This window comes from Heptranchias perlo, chromosome 35 (assembly GCF_035084215.1).
Source record: "Heptranchias perlo isolate sHepPer1 chromosome 35, sHepPer1.hap1, whole genome shotgun sequence".
Lineage (NCBI taxonomy): Eukaryota > Metazoa > Chordata > Chondrichthyes > Hexanchiformes > Hexanchidae > Heptranchias > Heptranchias perlo.
The window spans coordinates 22,826,353-22,849,258 of record NC_090359.1 but is presented as its reverse complement, the minus strand read 5'-3'; the positions used below and the strand labels follow the sequence as shown (position 1 = coordinate 22,849,258).

The 22,906-nt window shown below is 43.7% G+C and overlaps 2 protein-coding genes and 1 long non-coding RNA gene across 13 annotated transcripts in view; 2 read left to right on the top strand and 1 right to left on the bottom strand.

The window, feature by feature from the left end:
• epoa (erythropoietin a) overlaps positions 1–1,377 on the top strand; it is a 33,548-nt gene extending 32,171 nt beyond the window's left edge. For both annotated transcript variants that reach the window (XM_067972114.1, XM_067972115.1), the window contains one exon: positions 580–1,377. In XM_067972114.1, the coding sequence (XP_067828215.1) occupies positions 580–726 (147 nt within the window). In that variant the 3' untranslated portion in view covers positions 727–1,377. The remainder of the gene's footprint in view (positions 1–579) is intronic.
• A 9,050-nt stretch (positions 1,378–10,427) lies between these two features.
• Positions 10,428–14,486, bottom strand: LOC137302448 (uncharacterized). Its single transcript, XR_010958460.1, has 2 exons — positions 14,212–14,486; positions 10,428–13,973 (listed from the first exon to the last, which is right to left on the bottom strand). It is a non-coding gene; the product is annotated as an uncharacterized lncRNA (long non-coding RNA).
• Positions 14,319–22,906, top strand: part of LOC137302441 (uncharacterized) — a 59,730-nt gene continuing 51,142 nt past the window's right edge. For 7 of the 10 annotated variants that reach the window (XM_067972107.1, XM_067972105.1, XM_067972106.1 and 4 more), the window contains exons 1-3: positions 14,319–14,438; positions 20,296–20,382; positions 22,043–22,105. In XM_067972107.1, coding sequence (XP_067828208.1) covers positions 14,436–14,438; positions 20,296–20,382; positions 22,043–22,105 — 153 coding nt within the window. In that variant the 5' untranslated portion in view covers positions 14,319–14,435. The remainder of the gene's footprint in view (positions 14,439–20,295; positions 20,383–22,042; positions 22,106–22,906) is intronic. The other 3 variants (XM_067972113.1, XM_067972112.1, XM_067972108.1) reach the window with 2 other exon arrangements.

The window sequence follows — 22,906 nt, the reverse complement described above, 5'->3', positions numbered from 1 at the left end:
ATTTACATTGCGTCTTTGACGTAGTAAAGCATCCCAAGGTGCTTCACAGCACAAAAAAATTGGCACTGAGCCGAAGAAGGCGACATTAGAACTGGTGCTCAAAAACTTCGTCGAAGAGATAGGCTTTAAGGAGCATCTTAGAGGCGGGTGGAGAGGTTTAGGGATGGAATTCCAGAGCTTAGGGCCAAGACGGCTGAAGACAAGGCCGCCAATGGTGGGGTGAAGGAAGTAGGGATGCACTGCTGAGTGAGGTTGCCCATTTAAGGGTGGGTTTGTGCTGTGGGTCTCTGCATACTGAAACTAGAATGAGACTGCTCAAAACTGAATTCCCATCGAACCTCAACAACCGACAGATAGAGGAAACTTTCAGCTCATGGGTAGAGCGAGCGTTGATGGGTCGGATGGTCTTTTCCCATCTTTCCTAGGTCTCAATCTGGGTTAGTTTTGAATCCAGTTCCCAGAGGTGAAAGGCTTCCCAGTGTGTATTTACACAATACATATTACTGTACTGGAAAACCATCTCTTCCTGCTAATTGCTATCATTGCACCTTAAAGAAATACCCTTTTGCTTTTGCGCAGGATATCCTGACTCAGGAATGGCAGCTACAGACCATCTTTAACACAGTGACACTGAGAAAGATTTTTCAATCGCACTTAAATTTCTTACAAGGGAAAGTCAGAATGTTTTTCCTCGACACAAAAGCCTGCAATCCGGTGACAAGCTGACGGTCCAGGTAAACGTTAACAGACTGTGAAGGAGTTTCCAAGTGCAGATTATAAGCTGTAACCTTTGCATACTAAGCACAAAAATGTATAGCACAAACAAGGAACAAAGAAAGAAAAAAAACAAACAGGAAAGAAGAGGATGGCCTAGTTCGTTTGGAATATAATGTTCTCAAGGAAAGCTGATCCATCTCTGCACCGTCTTGAAAGCTCGGCCATAGAGACTGTGTTAACCTGGGTGCTCGGGATTTAAGGACTCGCAATTTTTGGAACTCAAAGACTAGAGAGAGAGAGACAGCCGCATCCAAGGAGTCATGTGAATTTTGCCAAATCTGCTGCAGAAAGTGTCTGTTTATCGATGGCGTAGCCTGCTGTGGGGACATTGTTTTGTTTTGTAACGATCTGTGAATATGTGACACGAGAGTTTCACGTCTTTGTACTTTTTAAGCTGTCAGTTATTATGCCTCAGATCTTTGTTATTGCTTAACTCGTGGATTAAAGTTCGCTGGTAACCTGTTAGCAGTATTGTAGGAATGATGAGAACTAACTCAGTCGAATGTTTTGGGGGGGAGGGGAGAGAGGAGTTTAATACTAACGCTGAGTCACTGTAGATCAGCTCCATGTACATTAAAATATTGTATATATTTAAACATATTTATATGTCCCTTACAGGGCTTGATTTTCAAGAATTTAATTTCTGCATTTTGCGTTGTGAAAGAAGTCCTTGAATATGCAGTTTTTCTTCATTCTTCCACTGTTCTTTCACACCTGTCAGTGTAATTATTGACGTACTGGCTGATCTCCCATGGTGTTCTTTTTTGGTAGCCTGAAGCATGATTGTGAGCTGTTCCTTTACGGCCAATGCTCCAGAACTCACAGTGGGGAAGTGGACTAAATAGGCACATCCTGGAGTCAAATAGAGGCTAATGAGTAATACAAACAGATGCTGCCTGACCTGCTGAGTGTTTCAAGCCTTTTCTGTTTTTATTTCAAATTTCTAGTATCAGCAGTATTTTTACTTTTTTTTAAAAAGAGGCTAATGAGTGTCAGCTTGTCTCAGTGGTAGCATTCTCGCTTGACTCGGAGTTGTGAATTCAAAGCGCACTCCAGGACTGGAGCGCATAATCCAGGCTGACACATCAGTGCAGTACTGCACCATCAGAGACTTTCGGATGAGTGATTAAACTGAATCAAACTGTTTGCCTGTTCAATTGGCGTAAAAGATGCCATGACAACAACAACAACTTGCATTTACATAGCGCCTTTAACATAGTAAAACATCCCAATGCGCTTCACACGAGTAATTATTAAACAAAATTTGATACTGAGCCACATAAGGAGATATCAGGACAAGTGACCAAAAGCTTGGTCAAAGAGGTAGGTTTTAAGGAGCGTCTTAAAGGAGGTCGAGAGGCGGAGAGGTTTAGGGAGGGAATTCCAGAGCTTAGGACCTTGGCAGCTGAAGGCACGACCGCCAATGGTGGAGCGAAAATCAGGGATGCGCAAGAAGCAAGAATTGGAGGAGCGAAGGGTTGTAGGGCTGGAGGAGGTTTCAGAGATAGAGAGGGGGCGAGGCCATGGAGGGGTTTGAAAACAAGGATGAGAATTTTAAAATCGAGGAGATTCCGGACTGGGAGCCAATGTAGGTCAGCAAGCATAGGGCGATGGCTGAACGGAACTTGGTGCGAGTTAGGATATGAATAGCAGAGTTTTGGATGAGCTCAAGTTTATGGAGGGTGGAAGATGGGAGGCTGGCCAGGAGAGCATTGGAATAGTCCAGTCTAGAGGTAACAAAGGAATGGATGAGGGTTTCAGCAGCAGATGAGCTGAGGCAGGGGTGGAGATGGGCTGTTACGGAGGTGGAAGTAGGCGGTTTTGGTAACAGAGCAGATATGTGGTCGGAAGCTCATCTCACGGTCAGATAGGACACCAAGGTTGTGAACGGTCTGGTAAAGCCTCAGACATAGGCCAGGAAGAGGGATGGATTTGATGGCTAGGGAATGGAGTTTGTGGCAGGGACCGAAGACAATGGCTTTGGTCTTCCCAATATTTGGTTAGAGGAAGTTTTTGTTCATCCAGTACTGGAGTCAGACAAGCAGTGTGACAAATCAGAGATGGTGAAGGGGTTGAGAGAGGTGGTGATGAGGTAGAGCTGGGTGTCGTCAGCGTAGGGACAACATGTGGATGAGAAATAGAAGAGGGCCAAGGATCGATTCTTGGGGGTCTTGGGAAGAGAAGCCATTGCAGGTGATTCTTTGGCTAGGACTGGATAGAATGGAACCAGGCAACCGCAGTCCCACCCAGCTGGACAACGGAGGAGAGGCATGGAGGAGGATGGTGTGGTCAACCATGTCAAAAGCTGCAGACAGGTTGAGAAGGATAAGGAGGGATAGTTTAGTGTGGTCACAGTCACATAGAATGTCAGTTGTGACTTTGATAAGGGCCGTTTCAGTACTGTTGCAGGGGCGGAAACCTGATTGGAGGGATTAAAACATGGAGTTGCAGGAAAGGTGAGCACGGATTTGGGAGGTGACAACGTCTTCTATGACACTATATGAAGAAGAAGAAGAAGAGGGAGTTCTCCCGGTGTACTAGTCAACCTTTATACCTCGATCAATACCACCAAAACATATTTACTGGTCATTTATCTGATTGCTGTTTGTGGGACCTTGCTCTGCATGAAATTCGCCGTCGCGTTTGCCTTCATAATAGCAGTGACTACACTTCAAAGTGCTGTGAAGTACTTCGGGACATCATGAGGATACGAGAGGCACTATGCGAGTTCTTTCTTCAATTACTGCTGTCACTGTTGGAAGTTTCTCTAAATTGGTGGCTGATTGGCTTCTCTCGTGTCGAGAGGCTATATTATCTCACGGCTGGAAAAAAATCAGGAGAGGATGACTGATTTTCTTTCATCTTTATGTGTACATATCTTTTAAGATTGTTCAATTGTGACTCATTGATATTTTACAGATCGGGTGATGCCTTAAGTCTGACAGGTGCATAAGAGTCTTAAATACAATATATACAAAATACAGAAAGGTTTCAAATCCACAGCACTTCTAAAAATCCCATGAACGTTCCCTCTCCCCTCCCCCTAAGGAATGCTCAGCAAATTATGCAAGGTGACAATTTGAAAAGTAATTTCATAAATAAACAAATCTTAAAATAATCCTGAAGAGCCTGGTGTGGCAGAGAGCAGGAACTTGCTCAGAGGGGGGTGGGGGGTTGAATTGCAAGTTACTCTAGTATACGAATCTGTTCAAAATTGAGACAAAGCTGAGTTTACGGCACAGAGTCCCACGGTGCACTTACATTTATCCTTAGCTTTTCACCTAGGTTTATCAAGAAGAAAAATCAAGTGTCAATGTGCAATAACTTATGTTGGTTGGTGTGACCGAATAGATTTGCAAAGCAGTGCCATGATGGCCAAATCAACAATCTCTGCTATGATCCACCATGCTGATCACCAGCTATGTTTCAGAACGCAGCTGCAGCTCAAATGTGTGAACCGCACGGACCAGGAGGTCCCAGGTCCAATCCCTAATTTGTGTCAGGTTCGCTGATCCCAGTTGCGGTGATACAATTGGCCTCTGGCTGGGGCGGGGGGAGCAAATCTATCAGAGTTCCCGCTCCTCATCACTATCCACGAGTAAATCCAGTGTAATTCTTTTTGCGTCTAAACTTTTGGGGGTCGATCACATGAAACTGCTTGTACATTTCTGCCTCCGGGTCACAAAGGATCATTGCAAAATGACTGGCTTCCTTTCTGTGTTTTTCTTAAATTGTTCTGTAACAAAGTGTGACACTTTGAAGTGTGACAAATACTAGACACAAAACTTATATATATATATATATATATATAAATATAAGTGGATCTCCCTTAACAAAGCTCACAGTAAATTGGATGAAAATGTTTTATAAAGACAGGAGCATTATACCATGTGATGTGCAATGGGTTAGTCTGCTGGCAAGATGGAACTGTTGCTGTAAAGCCAGAAAGTCTAATTGCTATAAGTAAACACGTTTTGAGGTCACTCAGGTTAACTGTTTGGTCAGGAAGGTTTGCAGATTGGAATGTGCTTGTGAGTTTCAGTTTGCAGCTCAGAAGTGCCCAGCATTTCAAGATTGCTTTGCATCTGTAACAAAGTGTGACATCGGCAGTGTGAGTGTTGTGCATGCTTCTTAATGTAACTAATAAATGAATAGATATACTTGAGGACCAAAGTCATGGTCCAACTGTGCAATAGAAGTTATAAAAACAATTTTCATCACTGGCTATACTCCACTTATCCATTCAGTCACACCAACCAACATAAATCAATGCAACAATGGCACTAGATTATTTTTCTAGAGCAACCTAGGTGAAGGGTTGAGGATAAACATAAGTGCACCAAGCAGTGCTACTATTCTTAAAGGGTTCCATTGCTTACACAAAGGAGTGAACGCCCTGGGCCATTACATAGAATGGTTACAGCACAGAAGGAGGCCATTCGGCCCATCGAGGGAAATGTTTCCAAAGGGTGAACTTTCGCCCATCATTATTTTAAGAGATTATCCAGTGGAAAAATTTCCCCCCACCTCTTGCTTTGTGCCGATCCAGGTTTTCCTTTCCATCGACTCCAATGGAATCAGGAGAGATGTTTAACGGGTGGCTTAGCTGATATTGTGCATTTTACACTATCGCCTAAAGTTAAAATTACCCACAATGAGCCGAGGAAGGGAGAAACTGTATTATCCCTAACCCCTCCTCCCCATTTTCTTCATTATTATTTGTTCTCGGAATGAGGTGTGTGGTATTTTGCTCTTCCTGTAGGGAAGTGCCCGAACTTTGCTCTGCACCCATCCCTGATACTCTTAAGATCCATAACTTGGCAAACCGATGTGTGCCGTGCCGGTACCGGAATGCCAATGCAACACCATTTCAAATTGCTTTCAAACATAAGTAAATTGATGTCCCAGCCCCTGTCTAAATCCACTATTGGAATAGTTTTGCCCCTATGTCTTTTGTACAATGGTTAGGCAATTGTGCCCTTTGCACTTTTGCTCCTTGTAGAAATGTCAATATTTGCCAAGCGTGTCTGCTTTACTCTAATCCATTCCAAATGCAATCTACAGCCTTGGATATGTAAAGGATTGCTTCAAGCCTCTGTCAAAATATCCCTGGTTTACTGCTTCCCTCAAGCGTTGTTCTGTTACTTTGTATATAAGGGTGCTTGTCTTTAGCATCATGTCAGAGGTGGCTGTGTGGTATTCCCAGAGGTAGCACCTGACACCATAAAGGAGGCAAACTGATGGCCACAAACCCCGCCGTGCCACTCTCCATAACTTGACCGTAATCAAGTGTGACTCTGAGCTGTCCACTGAGAGGCTCATGATAGTAGCCCAGGGATGACCGTCCGTCCTTGTGGGAAAACCCAGTGTTTACTGGATATTTCCCTGTTACTGATCTCTAACTCGGGAGCGTGAATCATATACCCAGACCATGTCCTACCATTCCATGTTATAACACATTGTGCCTTCAAAGCTACTAACTGAGGTCATCTTAATCAGTTAGCAAACCACTGTTTAAGGATATCATTGCAAAGTTCCAGCGGTTTATTTTGGGCCGTGTCTGGAAAGATATGAAAACTGTTCAGCCCCTGATTGTAAATAAAGGATTAACCAGTTACTAAATTTTACCAGAAATGAAATCCCTGGTTAATGTTTGTTGTGTGGCTGTCAGATAATTACGAATGGAAACAGGGGGCGGGGGGAGTAATGGGCCAAACCACCAAAGATATTGGTAGTCAACAGCTGTATTTTAAATATTTGGACTGAAAATCAAACACTTATATCGAGGGTGTCCAAACTGTGACCTGCAGAGCACGTGTGTTCCCGAGCTCTTACAATCTGGCCTACAAAGTCCAGGCAACTCAGTTCTATTTATACTTATGTTCCTTCCCTGGTGGTTTTTCCTGTTTGTATTTTCCGAACATACGAAATTGATGGGCAGGAATAGACCAACTGGTCCATCAAGCCTGCCCCACATTCATGATGGCTGGAGTACCATGACTAAACACTTCCCCTCACTCCTTCTCCTTCCCCTCCCTCCTCTCCCCCCCCACCCCACCACAGCCATGTAATCTCCTGGGTGAGGTGCACCTGGAGGTTTGGAAAGGGCTCTTCTTAGTGCTGTTGCCTCATTGGTGTGTAAATCCTAAATCATAACCCCAAGGTCCATTAGTATAAGCAAACTGAGATAGATGGGTGTTAATGGAAAGGGGATTTAAACTTTCTGTGGGGCCTCCGAGGTTCTATGGTGCGCACACAGTGGCCCATGAAGACAAAAGGCTTGGATGCACCTACTTTACACTTTTACTTTTTGCTGGGCTTGTTATTTCTCCCTTTTTCCTTTAGTGGATTCTCCCTGCTTCACGCTCCTACTCTGACGGAGGGGGAAGGACTAGACCGCCAAACCGCAGTGCCGAGGTGTTTGATCCCTGCGTGTCAGGGAGCTCCTGGTCTCAGCCTGGCTGCGACTCAGAGCTTCCAGATGGAGCCCAAGGCACCTCCCTACCGTGTAGAGGCAAAGAGAGAGTGAGAGAGAGGTGCCACCCTGGGTAGCTACGGCGTGGCTCTACAAGGCTGACTAAACAGGCAGTATGGGTTGGACACTGTCTTTGGACACAGAGCTTTGGAGAATTACAAGGTTACAGTTACAGGATGATGTCTTGTTTTAAATCAATTTGAACAACTTCAAAACACTTTTTAAAAATTTGCATATAGCAAGTCTGAAACTGCTGTTGTGGTGGCTGACTCCAACTCTACCAAGGTTTTTCACAGCCAAGAAGGAATTTAACCCCCTACTTCTATATGCCAAGTTGCATTGCTGAATGAAAAGACATGCTGTATTAGTTTTTTTTTAAGGGTCAGGACTTAATTTGAGCGGGTATTCACCAACTGCACTCTCCCTGGTGACAGAAGGAAATCAGGAAATTTAAAAATGCATTCTATGCAGATTAATCCATTCAAGGGCTCACCAGAAGAGCTATAATGGATTTTCTATTATTTATTAAAGGTGACCATGATTTTCAGGACCATGTCAATGGTGATGGCCCGTTGTGATAATTGTCTCCCTTGTGCACATCACAATCCTCCCTACTGAACATTTTTTTTCAGCCTGTGCATGCTTCATTATATGACACAATAAACTTGTATTTACATAGCGTCCTTAACATAGTAAAACGTTCCAAGGTGCTTCACAGGAGCATTAGCAAATAAAATTTGACACCGAGCCACATAAGGAGATATTAGGACAGGTGACTTAAAACTTGGTCAAAGAGATAGGTTTTAAGGAGCGTCTTAAAGGAGAAGAGAGAGGCGGAGAGGTTTAGGGAGGGAATTCCAGAGCTTAGGTCCTAGGCAGCTGAAGGCACAGCTGCCAACGGTGGAGCAATTAAAATTGGGGATGCACAAGAGGCCAGAATTGGAGGAGGGCAGAGATCTCGGAGGATTGTAGGACTGAAGGAGGTCACAGAGATAGGGAGGGGGGAGGCCATGGATGGATTTGAAAACAAGGATGAGAATTTTAAAATTGAGACATTGCCAGACCGCAAGCCAATGTAGGTCAGCGAGCACAGGGATGATGGGTGAACAGGACTTGGTGCGAGTTAGAATGCAAGCAGCAGAGTTTTGGATGATACCATTTCAATCTGTGGATCTTCCCCTACTTTATTGAGTTGTACAAAAATAGATACGCACTCTCAAGTCACACTTTCCCGCAGGGGTCACTGGATAATGATCGGGACTTGGTATCCAATCTCATAGGGATTCAGGCTCATTAAGGTGCCCCGACTGCTGTAAGTAGCGCACGGCCCTGAGAAATTATCCCTTTCCTCTCCGCTCCCCCAGACAAAGAAAATCAAATCCAAGCTACTGCGCCACAGAGAGCTAAGATCCAGATGCAGGTTAACATCTGCCACTTGCCACAGAGTGACGCCTCAGTGACAGCTCAGGCAAGTGCCAAGTGCTTCCCTGCACTACATATGTCAGTCAGTAGTACTCTATCCCCCTGGGTCATGGGTTTAAGCCTCCAACCAAGCCTTGAATGTATAATGTAGGCTGACACTCCAGTGTAATACTGAGGGAGTGCTGCATTGCCGGAGGTGCTGTTCTTCAGATGAGTCGTCAAACAGAAGCCCCGTTCAGGTGGCTGTAAAAGATCCCAGGGCACTATTTGAAGAGGAATAGGGAATTCTCCAGGTGTCTGGGCCAATATACCTCCCTGAGCCAACACTACCAAAGAAACAGACTAATTGGTCATTTATCTCACTGTTATTTATGATTGCCTAGATAACAACAGTTATTGCAGTTTAATCAAGTGTTGGAAGCCTTTTGAGACATTTCAGCATGATATGACACTATATTATTTATCGATGGAGAGGACATCGGAGGGTGAGTTACTCAGAACCCCCTCTTGACCAACTCCTAGTTATGGAGTAGCACTGGCAGAGGCTGCGGATTAGCAACCAGCCTGGAAAGTTACAAAGCACAGAGACAGTCAACCAAAGGGTATAGCGCCTTTCATGAGCTCAGGACGTCCCAAGCCCTTCACAGCCAATGAAATACTTTAAGTGTAGTCACTGTTGTAATGTAGGGAAATGAGGCAGCTGATTTGCAACAGCCAGGTCCCACAAACAGTGATGAAATAAGTGACCAGATCATCTGTTTTAGGTGTTGGTTGAAGGATAAATATTGGCCAGAACACTAGGAGAACTCCCTTGCTGTTCTTCAAATAGTGCCACGGGATCTTTTACATCCACCCGAGAAGGCAGACGAGGTCTTGATTTAACATCTCATCTGAAAGATGCCACCTCCGACAGTGCAGCACTCCCTTAGTACTGCACTGAAGTGTCAGCCTGGATTAAGTGCTCAAGTCTCTGGTGTGGAGCTTGAACCCACAACCACTCTGACTCAGAGGCGAGAGTGCTCCTCACTGAACCAAGACTGATACCTAGCAAAAGCAAAAAAGCAGGCAAAAAAACACCAACAAAGCAAACATACAAATGGTTGTATTTCTTTGATATCAGCAAATCCCTGAAACTAATCATGAATCTAATGAATAGCTAGGATGTGGGAAAACGTTAAGTAGGAGTTTTTGGCTTCAAATATACACCTGTTGGAAAAGTCCAGAATTGATCACTATCCCAAGATCTGACAATGAGGCACAGCGTCAATGCAAATTACCAGCCTGTTTTAACACTGGCTTTTCATATTAATGAAACTAATATTAACACAGAAGGTCAAAATGAAATAGCTTGAGCAGTAAGACAATTCTCTGTGGCAACATTCATAAAACTGACAACAGTTCCCCCTACAGGACATTACCATCAGATTCTGAAATCATGTAAAACTCAATCAAAATTTCCATTTTACAGATGCATCCGTTTAAATTAAATTGATCTCAGCCAAGGCAGCAGTTGGGACGCTACAATTGGCCTCAGAACCCTGATTTGGGAGTGGAATACTAGCCAGCATCCCCGCTCTTGATCTCCATCTTGCGAACTTCTGCTAAAAAATGCACACGTCAAGTAGCTCGCTGACACTCACTGTCTAGGCTCACACATGAAGAATGACCATTTGAGTGAGGTACCAGAGGACGGCTGTACCCCGGCACCTTAAGACAAGCATTGAGGAGGTAAAATTATCACAGAGACTGGGAATCACAAAAATGCCTTTATTCCACATACATTCTGCAGCTTTCACAGTGATTCCTGTATGGGCACAAATGGATTTATTTTTCTGAATACCACGGTGTTCAGTTTGCAGTTCCTTATCAAAAGAAGGCAAGGGTGAGAGGGGTTGATAGATAAGACAGAGAAAAACAGAGAGATAAACAGAGAGGAAGAGAGAGAGTGACTGACAGACAGACAGAGAGGTAAAGTAAGGGAGACGGACAGAGAGACAAGAGAGAAAGAGAGAGACAGAGAAATTGAGACTCAGAGCGATATACTGAACAAGATACAGAAACAGAGCAAGAGGGAGACAGAGAAAGAGAGATGCAGATAGACAGAGTGAAAGTCAGAGAGACAGAGACAGAGGGACAAAGAAATAGACAGAGAGATAGAGAGAGCCAGAGACAGATATACAGACAGAGAGCACAGGCAGAGTGGGAGAAAGAGGCAGAAATAGAGATATAGACAGATAGATACAGAGCGAGAGAGACAGTTTGTGAGAGAAAGTGAAAGAGAGCGAGACAGAGATGGGCAGAGTGTTATTCCCAAGTAATTTGTAAAATACAATAACCTTTTTGTTGATACATTGATCCCCAGATTATGACATCAAATAAAATGATTGTTTTTGTTCGGCTTCACAATGAATTTTCATGCCCTGTGTGGCAGTAAAATCACAACTGTGTAGAGGTTCCATTATATGTAGAATACATTATAGGTCCTTTAAATTCATATGTGATGTTGCGATGATCCCAAAAACCCTGTTGTAGACTATGTCTCAGTAGCAATGTGAAACCTGAAGAGCACTTTATATCATTAGGTTTTATTATACAACCAGAAGATCTGCCATGACGTTGCTTCCAGTGAATCAGAGGATACGCTGTTTTATAACAATAGGGATGCTGTCAACAAATATGACAGGGAAAGTGTAACAGGAAGTAAGTGTGGCATTACAGGAAGGGCTATATTAACTATATCTAATTGATAGATTATAGGTAATACATTGTGCATCATATGGTATAAGTCCAAAATCAGTGGATCGTCCAACTTACCGTGAACAGAGCCATGCACTAGCACTATGCAATAATTATTTGCCGTTGGTCTATAATAATTCATTGGCTGTCGAGCGCTTTGCGATGTCCTGAGGAAAGGCATTATATTGTCGTTGTTGGAGGCCAAAATTCTCAGCCCTAGGACATCGTTGCAGGAGTTTCCAGGGCAGTGTTATCAGCTGCTTCATCAATGACCTTCCTTCCCTCCATCATAAGGCCACAAATGGGGCTGTTTGCTGTTGATTGCAGTGTTCAGCTCCATTTGCAAATCTTCAGATAATGAAGCAGTCCATGCCCGCATGCAACAAGGCCTGTACAATATGCATGCTTGGGCTGATGTATGGCATGAATGTTACTTTTCACATAATTGCAAGGCAATGACCATCTCCAACAAGAGAGAGTCTAATTACCTCCCCATGACCTTCAACAGTATTACCATCACTAAATCACCACTATAAATATCCTGGGGGTCACCACTGACCAGAAACTCAACTTGACCAGTCACATAAATGCCTTGGCTGTGACAGTAGGTCAGAGACGGAGTATTCTGTGGCGAGTGGCTCATCTCCTGACTCCCTAAAGCCCCTCCACCACATACAAGGCACAAGTCAGGAGTGTGATGGAACATGCTTCACTTACCTGGATGGGTGCAGCTGCAACAACACTCAAAACGCTCGACACCATCCAGGACAAAGCAGTCCCCTTGATTGACACCCCATCCACCGCTTAAACATCCACCCCCAGCGTACCGAGGTTACAGTGTGTATTACCTACAGGATGCACTGCAGCAAGTCGCCTAGGTTTCTTCGGCAGCACCTCCCAAACCCGCAACTTCCACCACCTAGAAGGACAAAGGCAGCAGGTACATGGGAACACCATCACCTCAAGATCGCAAACCATCCCGACCTGGACATATATCGGTCATTCCTTCATCCTCGCTGGGTCAAAATCCTGAAACTCCATATCTAACAGCACTGTGGAAGCACCTTCACCATACGTACTGCAGCGGTTCAAGAAGAAGGCCCACCACCATCTTCTCAAGGGCAACTAGGGATAGGCAATAAATTTGGGCCTCGCTGGAGATGCCCACATCCTCAGAATGAATAAAATAAATATATGCAAGTTCTTCTTTCCATGCACACCACCCATAGCACTGATGGCTGGTCGGCAGCCTGCTCCCAGACCTCCAATTCAACTCAGGAACTGCCTTCCAGGAGGTGTGCGATAGTAGTCCAGGGTCACTGTCCATCCAATTTTTTTCTGTTCTCCTTGTGAGCAAAGTAGCTGGGCTCTGCCCAGTGCCACCCCACCTCAGCACAGTGGAAATTGGAAACTCTTCCTATCCCACTGTCATGGCTCTCAGAAGCACTGCATTGTCCAGTTAAAGTACTTAGAATATAGTAAAGATAGAAAGTGCTGGGAATACACAGTTAGGTGTGTCAGCATCTGAAAAAAAGAATGGAGACCCTTCTTCAGAACCCCTTTGATGGAGTTCATCTGTAGGGGAATCCAGAACAAGGGGTCATATGTTAAAATGAGAACTAAGCCAGTTAAAATTAAGTCCAGAAAGGGTTGTGAAAATATGGAATGCAGAATCAATTGAAATGTTTAAAAGGAAAATACTTCCATGAGAATTAGGGGTATTAAGGAAAATGGAGAGAGGGTAGGAAATTACAATTAAAGAAATAGAGGATGCATAGCTAACAAAATGGCAGCACAGGCTTGATGAGCCAAATCGCCAACTATTGGTCCTATGAGCTGGGTCAAAGGGCTGCACCCTTGACATTAACTTGCCTTTTCGATTTTCTCAGTTCAACATCTCATCCAAAAGGTGGCACTTTCAACAATGCAGCATCCTCCCAGAACAGCAATGGAGTGTTAACCAAGAGTGTGCTCGAAGAAAGCTTAAAGAATTTGTATTTATAAAAGCGCCTTTCACTTCAGAACATCCCAAAGTGCATCAAATCCAAATTACTTTTGAAGTGTTGTCAGTGTCATTAGCCAATTTGTGTACAGCATGGTCCCACAAACACCAATGAGGTAAATAACCAAGTAATCTCTTTGGTGCTGTTGGTTGAGGGATATATGTTGGCCAGGTCACGGGAAAACTCCCCTTCTTTTCTTCAAATAGTGCTGTGTTTTACAACCCCCGAAAGGTCAAACATGGCTTCAGTTTAACTTCTCATCCGAAAGATGGCTCGTCCGACTGGATACAGAAGAGAGCAACCAGAATGACTGGGATTATGAGGACCGACTACGTAAATTGGGCATGTTCTCACTGGGATTTCATCAAAAATGAACATCACTTGGTTCCTGCTGGGTGCAAGGAGATTTTGTCCAGGTTGGATGCGGCTGGTGGGGATGGTCGCTCTGGCTGCCTGCCTCTCTTCCGCAGTCTTGTCCATGCCCGGGTGGCACTGGAGAAGGAGCACATGGTGTCCACTGGTACGCTGAGGCCATCCGCGAGCGGTGGGCACCGTGGGAACTGGAGTGCATAGTGGATAATAGTAATAACGTTATTATTTAGGTTGATAAATTTCGTTTGGTTTTGTGAGTAGGTTCTTTATTAGTTGTGCCCCTTTAAAAGGGTGGTGGGGAGGGGGGCACTTGAAGAAATAATTTTTAAAAAGGACATGTTGAGCTTCCAAACCGCTTCGGCTATCGCCTCAGACTCCAAAAGAATCGTTTATAAAACCTTCAAAAAATAAAACAGACAAACTTACCGTCGAAACGTTTGCTAAAGCAACAAGCTCCAGTCGGCTGACACGAATCATTTGCCCCCGACAAAGATGGCGTCGCCCCACTCGAGCGCCGACTGCATTTCAACGGCCGAACGACGGTTGGGGGAAAAAAAGCGCGAGAGGCCAACGGCTGACCTCTGACCCGGGGGTGGACTGCTTCGAGTCGGCGCGGATAAAGATTCCCCGCATCGGCTGCGTGAGAGGAGATGGTGAGTGACTGAGGTTGCGGATGGGTGTTGTGCTTATTCCCCCTCTACTACCTGGTCCTCGGTTTTAAAAAACCTTTTCTAAACAAACAAAAAAAAATTAAAATTTTGGATGAAAAGTTTGTGAGGTGGAGTGTCCTCCTGAGTTTCTCACGTGGTGCAAGTGGGAAGATAGATTTTAGAAAAGGAAACCAGTGCGTCTCAGACAGCTGATGTGAAGAGGGCGAGGGAGGAGGCTTGTGTGGAGCATAGAGGCTGGCATAGACTAGTTGGGCCGAATGGCCTGTTTCTGTGCTGTCGACTCTCTGTGTAATCCTATGAAGCCCAGAAAGCGCTGGGCACACTCAGCAGCTCAAGATCAGTTAATTTGGGGGCTAAAAGCTTTGAAACTGTGGGCTTAATAATTCATGCGAATGCAGAAATTTATTGAGCAGCCAACGACCTTTCCTTGGTGATTGCTGTATTTTTTTTGTGTTTGTTGACTTATTAATGTACGTGGAAGAACTTTTATTTAAATAGTGTCTTTCACATCTTCAGGACATCTCAAAGCACAGCCAATGAAGAACTTTTGAAGTGTTTTGATTTTTTTTTCTCCTCAAAAAAAAAAGTACTTTTCAAGTGCACTCCCTGTTATGTAGGCAAATATAACCAACATCACTAAAACAGATGATCTAGTCATTCATGTCATTGCTGTGTGCGAATTGGCTGCTGTGTTTGTGACATTACAACAATGACTACACTTCAGAAGTACTTAATTGGCTGAAAAGTGCTTTGGGATGTCCTGTGGTTGTGAAAGGTGCTAATATAAATGCAAGTTCTTTTTTCTTTTAAATGTGGTAGCCAATTTGTGCACAGCAAGATCCCATAAACAGTAATGAGGTGAATGACTCGTTAATCTGTTTTTGGTGGTGGTGGCTGAGGGTTAAATGTTGGCCAGGACACCTCCATGCTTGTCTTTGGAAAAGGTTCAATGGATCTTTTACAGACAGCGTCTCAGTTTAATGTCACAACCGAAAGATGGCACCTCTGACAGTGCAGTGCTCCCTCAGTATTGCAGTGAAGTGTCAGCCTGGATTATGTATTGGATGGGAGGGGGGCTTTGTCAGAACACAGTACTGGTGTTTGGTTGGGGGCTGTATTCTTCCGATTGACCTATTCTTTCTCTTTTTGGAGCTGGTGGACCTCTGTAATTTTCAATTTCTTTTTTAAACCAGACCCCCAACTCTTTTCCATAGGCCTCCCTGTGCTGTAGCTATTCACAGTCCCTTTGTTGCTTTAAATTTCTTTAATGCTTCTTTTCATTGTTTGACTGAGATGATCTGTTACATCATCTAACAACCATTCCACTGATACTTTATCTTTCTCCTCTTCCCCCTTTTTTGTGTTCCTGTCAGTCTTCTTGTATCCTGTCAGTCTTCTTGTATCCTGTCAGTCTTCTTGTATCCTGTCAGTCTTCTTGTATCCTGTCAGTCTTCTTGTATCCTGTCAGTCTTCTTGTATCCTGTCAGTCTTCTTGTATCCTGTCAGTCTTCTTGTATCCTGTCAGTCTTCTTGTATCCTGTCAGTCTTCTTGTATCCTGTCAGTCTTCTTGTATCCTGTCAGTCTTCTTGTATCCTGTCAGTCTTCTTGTATCCTGTCAGTCAACACCACCAAAAACACATCTCATTGCTGTTTGTGGGACCTTCCTGTGCAAAAATTGTCTACTGTGTTTCCCAAAAAAAACAAGTGACTATACTTCAAAAGCAATTAATTTATTGCAAAGTGCTTTATGTCTTGAAGACATGAGAGGTACAATATAGCTACTGCTGCTTTATTAACCAGTTTTTGATTCAGGGTACAAGCCTGAAATGTTCACTGTTCTATTCACTGTTGCTGAGTGTTCCCAGCTTCTTCTGTTTTTGTTTCAGGTTTCTCGTGTTTGTAGTATTTTGTTTATTTGCTAGTTTCACTGCCTGGCTTCATTACCTGGACTCTTATACTGTCAATAAACCTTCTTCATCATAATCTTGTACTATAAAAACATCCTACCTAATATATAGATACAGAGAAACCACTTCCTCTAGTGGGGGAATCCAGAACAAGGGAACATAACCTTAAAATTAGAGCAAGGCCATTCAGGAGTGAAATCAGGAAGCAATTTTTCACACAAAAAGGGTAGTGGAAATCTGGAATTCTCTCCCGCAATAGGTTGTGGCTGCTGGGTCAATTGAAATTTTCAAGACTGAGATCTATGGATTTTTGTTAGCTAAGGGTATCAAGGGATATGGAGCAAAGGCACGTAAATGGAGTTTAAGTATTGATCGGCCTTGATCGAATAGAATGACAGAACAGGCTCGAGGGGCTGAATGGCCTACACCTGTTCCTATGTAATATATTTCTAATTTGAATAAAAAGGATTATTGAGAGATAAACAACAACTTGCATTTATATAGCACCTTTTTAATGTAATAAAATATCCCAAGGCGCTTCACAGGTGCGTTAACAGACAAAATTGGAGAATGGGTGTGTAATTGGCAAATGAATTTCAATTTAGATAAATGTGAGGTGTTACATTTTGGTAGGAAGGATAAGAAGGCCACGTACTGCTTGGATAATAGTCTAAATGGGGTAGGGATGCAAAGGGATCTAGAGATACAGATACACATCACTAAAAGTAGCGACACAGGTTAATAAGGCCATTTCTTTTTTAAAAAAAGCAAACCAAGCACTGGGGTTCATTTCTAGAGGAATAGAATTGAAAAGGAGAGAAGTCAAGTTAAACTTATATCAAACCTCGGCTAGACCACACTTGGAATACTGTGCATAGTTCTGGTTTCATATTATAAAAAGGATATAGAGGCAGTGGAGAAGGTACAAAGAAGACTCTCAAGGGTGATACCAGAATTGAGAGGATATACTTATCAGAAAAGGCTGGAGCTATCTTCTCTAGAAAACAGAAGACTAAGGGATGATCTGAAGAGATTATGAAAGGGTTTGATAGGGTAAATATAGTGAAGACGTTTCCACTTGTGGGGGAAAACAAAACTAGGAGCCATAAATATGATAGTCATCAATAAATCCAATAGGGAATTCAGGAGAAATTTCTTTACCTAAAGAGTGGTTAGAATGTGGAATTCATTTCCACAAGGAGTATTTGAAGCAAGTAGCATAGATGTACTTGAAGGGAAACTAGATAAGCACATGAGGGAGAAAGGAATAGAAGGATATGCTGATAAGGTTAGATGAAAAGGGGTCAGAGGAGGCTCGTGTGTAGCATAAATGCCAGCATAGACCAGTTGGGCCGAATGGCCTGTTTCTGTGCTGTAGTTTTTATGTAACTCTATGTAAAATTTGATACCGAGCTATATAAAGAGATATTAGGAAGGGGACCAAAAGCTTGGTCAAAGAGGTAGGTTTTAAGGAGCAACTTAAAGAAGTAGAGAGAGGCGGAGAGGTTTAGGAAGGGAATTCCAGAGCTTCGGGCCTAGCAGCTGAAGGCACGGTCGCCAATGGTGGGATGATGGAAAACAGGAATAAACAAGAGGCCAGTATTGGAGAAAAGCAGAGATCTTGGAGGATTGTAGGGCTGGAGGAGATTAGAGATTGGATGGGGCGAGGCCTTGGAGAGAATTAAACACTGGGAGGAGAATTTTATATGCGAGGAGTTGCCGGAACTAGGTTATCTTAATGAAAACTTATTGTACTTCCATATAACTTGTATTCTTACTGTCAAATCTTCACCATTTGAAATAATTTCAGTAGATCAATTACTTGACCCATTGTTCCGGGGCAGTGTCTGGATGAGCTCATAGGCAGCTAACACTGTCCTGTTTGGTGCCAGTTATACTTGAGCTAATCCGAATCAGTTTGGGGTGCACGTTGGCACAGAACTGGTAGCTCAGTTATTGAGGTGAGTTCGAGTTTGTCTTCAGAATGCACTGAAGCCACCTATTGGGAGAACCCCACCTCTTCTCTTCCCCCATCCCCAGGACATCTCACGCTGTTTAAGCATGGCACTGTTTGGAGTATAACTCCAGTATGATGCGAAGACCGATTCATAAATTGCTTGGGCAACCTTTGGACTTCCTTAGCACTTTGTAATGTTACTGTAGGGCCATTTTAATGTTCTGATAAAGTGCACCTTCTGGCCTGTGCATTCAAAACATTAAAAATTTACGGTTGTGAGAGTGGAGCCTGTGCGTGCAGAACTCTATCCTGTTGGGCAGAGTGTGTTTCACGACCCACAGAATAAAGCTGGTGTTGGTGGCTGCTTCACACTTTCAGCTACTGCTGTCAGACCAGTATCACAGTATAGCTGGAGTCTTGAAATGCATGCTGTTGGATTTGAAGAGCAGGGATTTTAAAAAATAAAATCTCCATCACTCCTGGTTAAAGCTGCTTTTGGCATTTCCGCATAGCTATTATATCCACTCTGCTGTTTACACTGGAGAAATACAGTGGGACTATAGACAACACTGTGTCAGCCAATGAGATGGAGGCAGGACGGGACTTACAGCAAGACTTGCAGCAAACAATCTATTTTATAGCAAACAAAGTCTATTTACTCAGCAAACAGTCTATTTAAACAGTGCACTACAGCAAATAGTCTAGAGTCTATTTAAAGAGAGTCTTTACAAATTAGGGGAAACTGAACTCATGACCAAAACTGCAGCAACTTCTCCCGATAAAAGCAGGGTGATTTCTCCAGTAAAATGTAGCGAGTGGAGGATAATCACATAATACAAATTGTTTGCGTGAAATCAATCCCATCACTTACAGCAGTGCGGTCTCCAGGCGTGATTGACGGGGGAAATTACCTAATCATCTTCATTCTGGCCGGGAATAATGGTTCACTATATGCAACCGGAGAGTGAATTCTTCCCAAAAAACAATCTCCATTTGGGATGCAGTTATGTTGAATCAATCAGGACGTCCCAAACGCTTCACAGCCAATTAAGTACTTTTTGAAGTGTAATCACTGTTGTAATGTAGGATAAATAGTGCCTTGGGATCTTTTATGAGAGAGCAGACAGCGCCTCAGTTTAATGTCTGTATTGAAAGACGGCATCTCCCACAGTGTAGCACTCCCTCAGTACTGCACTGGAGTGTCAGCCTGGATTATGTGCTCAAGTCTCTGGAGTGGGACTTGGACCCACAACCTTCTGACTCAGGTGAGAGTGCTACCCACTGAGCCAAGGCTGACATAGTTACATTAAAGGTGTCAGTTTGACTCAGATGCGGTCCTAGATAAATATGGTTAATAGAAATGTAACACTGGTGCAATTAGGTACGAGCTTTTGAACTTAAGCCATGTTGTAGTGAGGAGGGAGCTTTGCTCTGCAGCTGATTAGTGCAATACTTGATCTGAGAGTGCTTGATGCTGACACCAGGTGCCAAAAACTGGTGTTGCATTCCAGCGCCTAACGATGATATCCCTCCACTTGATAATCACAAAAAAATAAACAAGATCTTTGAGCCTTACAAACCAGGATGTCCTAGGTTTGACCCTTGGTCTGTGTTGAATTAGCTTACCTCAGTGGTGCTTTAGCTACACTGGGTTGAGGAAGAGAAATTAGCCCTGATTCCAGCAGCTCACATTGGAGGTGCATGGGCGCTACGCGAGGACAGGATCGGGCTTGGCTGTGATGTCATTCATTTTGTGTAGCCTGCATGACTCACCGGTCAGGCTCTGTCACGAAGAATGGTCACGTGGTCAAGGTATCAGGGTGTTGGGTGCTCATGAAACCCAATCTTGGTAAGCGAGTCGCTGTTGTAAGGGGAGTAGAGATTTGATTGTCTGCTGAACTTAAGTTTCATTTCTTTAGAACCGTGCGATTGAATTGCTGCCTTTGAAAGTAACTTGTATTAATTGCTGTGCAGGCCACCAGGCGGCAGACTCTGCGCAGCAGAGCTTCCGTGAGCACACCAGAGCAAGAGGCCAAGCTGGACGAGGTGCCCAAATCACAGGTAAAGTAAATGCAGGTATTTGAGGCTAATCCAGGTTCAAATTCTGCCACTCTGCGTTGCTTAGTGTCCTTGTCACCAGGATCTCAGTAACATGTCATGGTCTACTATCCTTCCTTTTTTGCTAATTTGGCTGAGATTGAGAACACCTCGGGATGGGGAGTTGTCACTAGGTGTCTGATCCGAAAGTCAACAAACTGCAGCCAAATCACCGCACTGCCTCCTAACTTTTAAAACACAGAGGGCCGTAATTTGCTGTGGCAGGGCATCTAACGGTGTCTGCTGTTAGTTGGACTTGCCTTTGCACGTTTAGGTTTTTTAATTTTTTGCGTGGCGAGTTGCTGAAAGTGCGAGCTGGTAACGGTGCAGCGAGGGAAACCAGGCATCTGGGACCTGAGTGAACAGGACAAGCAACTCTGTGTCTCCTTAACCAATCAGATTGAAGGATTGGGAAATTAACAGCACAAGGACTGAAGGAAGTGTAAATTGAAGTGGTTGAATTCAATGTCAAATCAGGTACAGAAAGAGAGGGAAAGAAAGTTTGGATTAAGAGAGAGAAAAAAAGAGACAAAGGAAAAGTTAAAACTTTTTTTTACATTTTAGATTTTTAAAATGTTCAACAATTAAAACCTGAAGGAATGAGATTCCACACTTGTAATAGTTAATTTTCAGTGCCAGAGAGGTTGATTGGCAGTAATTAACACTTATCACGTCGTTAAAAGGGTACTTAGACTGGAATGGACAAGACTTAACTTTCTGCGGCGAATTTAGTTTGTGTCTAGCACGCATATGCAGCAATTTCAAGCTGTTCAATGCATTTCAATGGTGAGGCAGACAGCGCGATGCCGTTTTCGTGAAGCTAATGGCGGAGCGGTGCATCTGGGACAGCAACTTTTGGATATTTGAGTTTAAACGCACATCTGCCCCTCGCTGGAAGTTGCTGTACCATATGTGCATAAATAACTGGCAAGCGCTATTAGACTCTCTGTTACTTGACAGCAAAATCTGGCCCAGAATATCCTGATTGGAATGGGAATTGCCCCCTTTACTTGAGGGAGTTCCACTATTTGTGTAGCTCGCCAAGGGCCTCTAGTGGCAGAAAGCATATGACTACAGCCGGATGGGCATTCTTTAACCCACGTGCAGTCAGCACAGTAGTGCGCAGTCGTGTCGGAGCTGAGTTTGAAAATTTGGCCATGCTGGAATTGGTGCAGTGACGCCACATCTGCCTCTCGTACTGCTGAAAGTGATATAGTGTACAGACCATATCTCTGCCAGAGCTGCAGTAAGGATACCATGTTCGGTCTCAGTGCCTCTGGGTTAGGCAGGAGAGAATTTAGCCATTCCTGATTGCTTTTTACTGACTCCTGCTGGAAGGTCTGTGTTTGCACACAGACATCAGGTTCAGACAGTGTCAGGCTTGGCTGTGATCCCTTCCATGGTGGAATAACTTGACACCATTCACTGCCTAGGCTTGCATGTGAATAATGGCCGTTTGGGTGAGGTACTGGAGGTTGCCAGTGTCTGTGGAATGTACCCTAGAAAGAGTCAGTACCTTTAGGAGAACTTGGGAGAAAATTGGGAGGAGGGGTGAGGGCGGAGGGGAGAGAAATGTGTTGTGTTTTCTTAAGTTACCTGAGGATTTTTTTTGTTTTGTTTTTAGCTTCATACTGATGCCTTGCAATGTAATCCGTTTATAAGGAATACGTCCAAGAAAGTGGAAGAGGTATGTTGCTCATCAGGCACATGGCTCCCTTCTTAAAGGGGCATTTTATTGCCAGCAGAAGCACAAGGAATGACATTTGTGTTGCAATAAGCAGATCGAGGAGGTGCTGTTCGATTTTAGAAGGGGCACCGACAAATGCAGAGTATTTATTGACAGGGAGGATGGGCAACATAAGCATACAATGAAGGGAGCGCCGGGAACCTGGGAGTTACAGACTTAACCACTTTGTGTCGTGGTGCAGCAATTGAAAAGGCAAACACAATGTTGGAGACACACAGCCAGAACAGTGGAGTACAAGTCTACAGAGGTTATGCTGAGGCTTTACAGTGCACTGATCAGAGCTCACTTAGAACACTGTGTGCAATTCTTGTCACCGCACTTCAAAAGCGGGCATAGATGCATTGGCGAGGGTATTGAGAAGAACAAGAATGATCCCAAGTGTAAATGGGATACGTTGTGAGATTAGAGAAACTTAAGCTTTACAGCCTAGAGAGAAAAGTGGTTAGGAGGGCCACATTGAGGTATGTAAAACAATAAATGAGGTAAAATTGACCCAGAATATTACTTTAAGGTAAATCGGGCCATTAGGAAGAAAGACATAACTTTAAATTAGTGAAAAGTACATTTAAAACATCCTAGAAAGTGTTATTTTTTCACAGGGTGATAATTGCTTGGACTGATCTAGCAGATAAGGTGGTGCAATCAAAGCCTTAAGTGGGGTTGCAGTTGAGAGCTTGCCTGGGTAGGTTGAAATACTAGAGGGAAATAAGCTTGCAGAGGCTGAATGACCCCTCGTTCTTT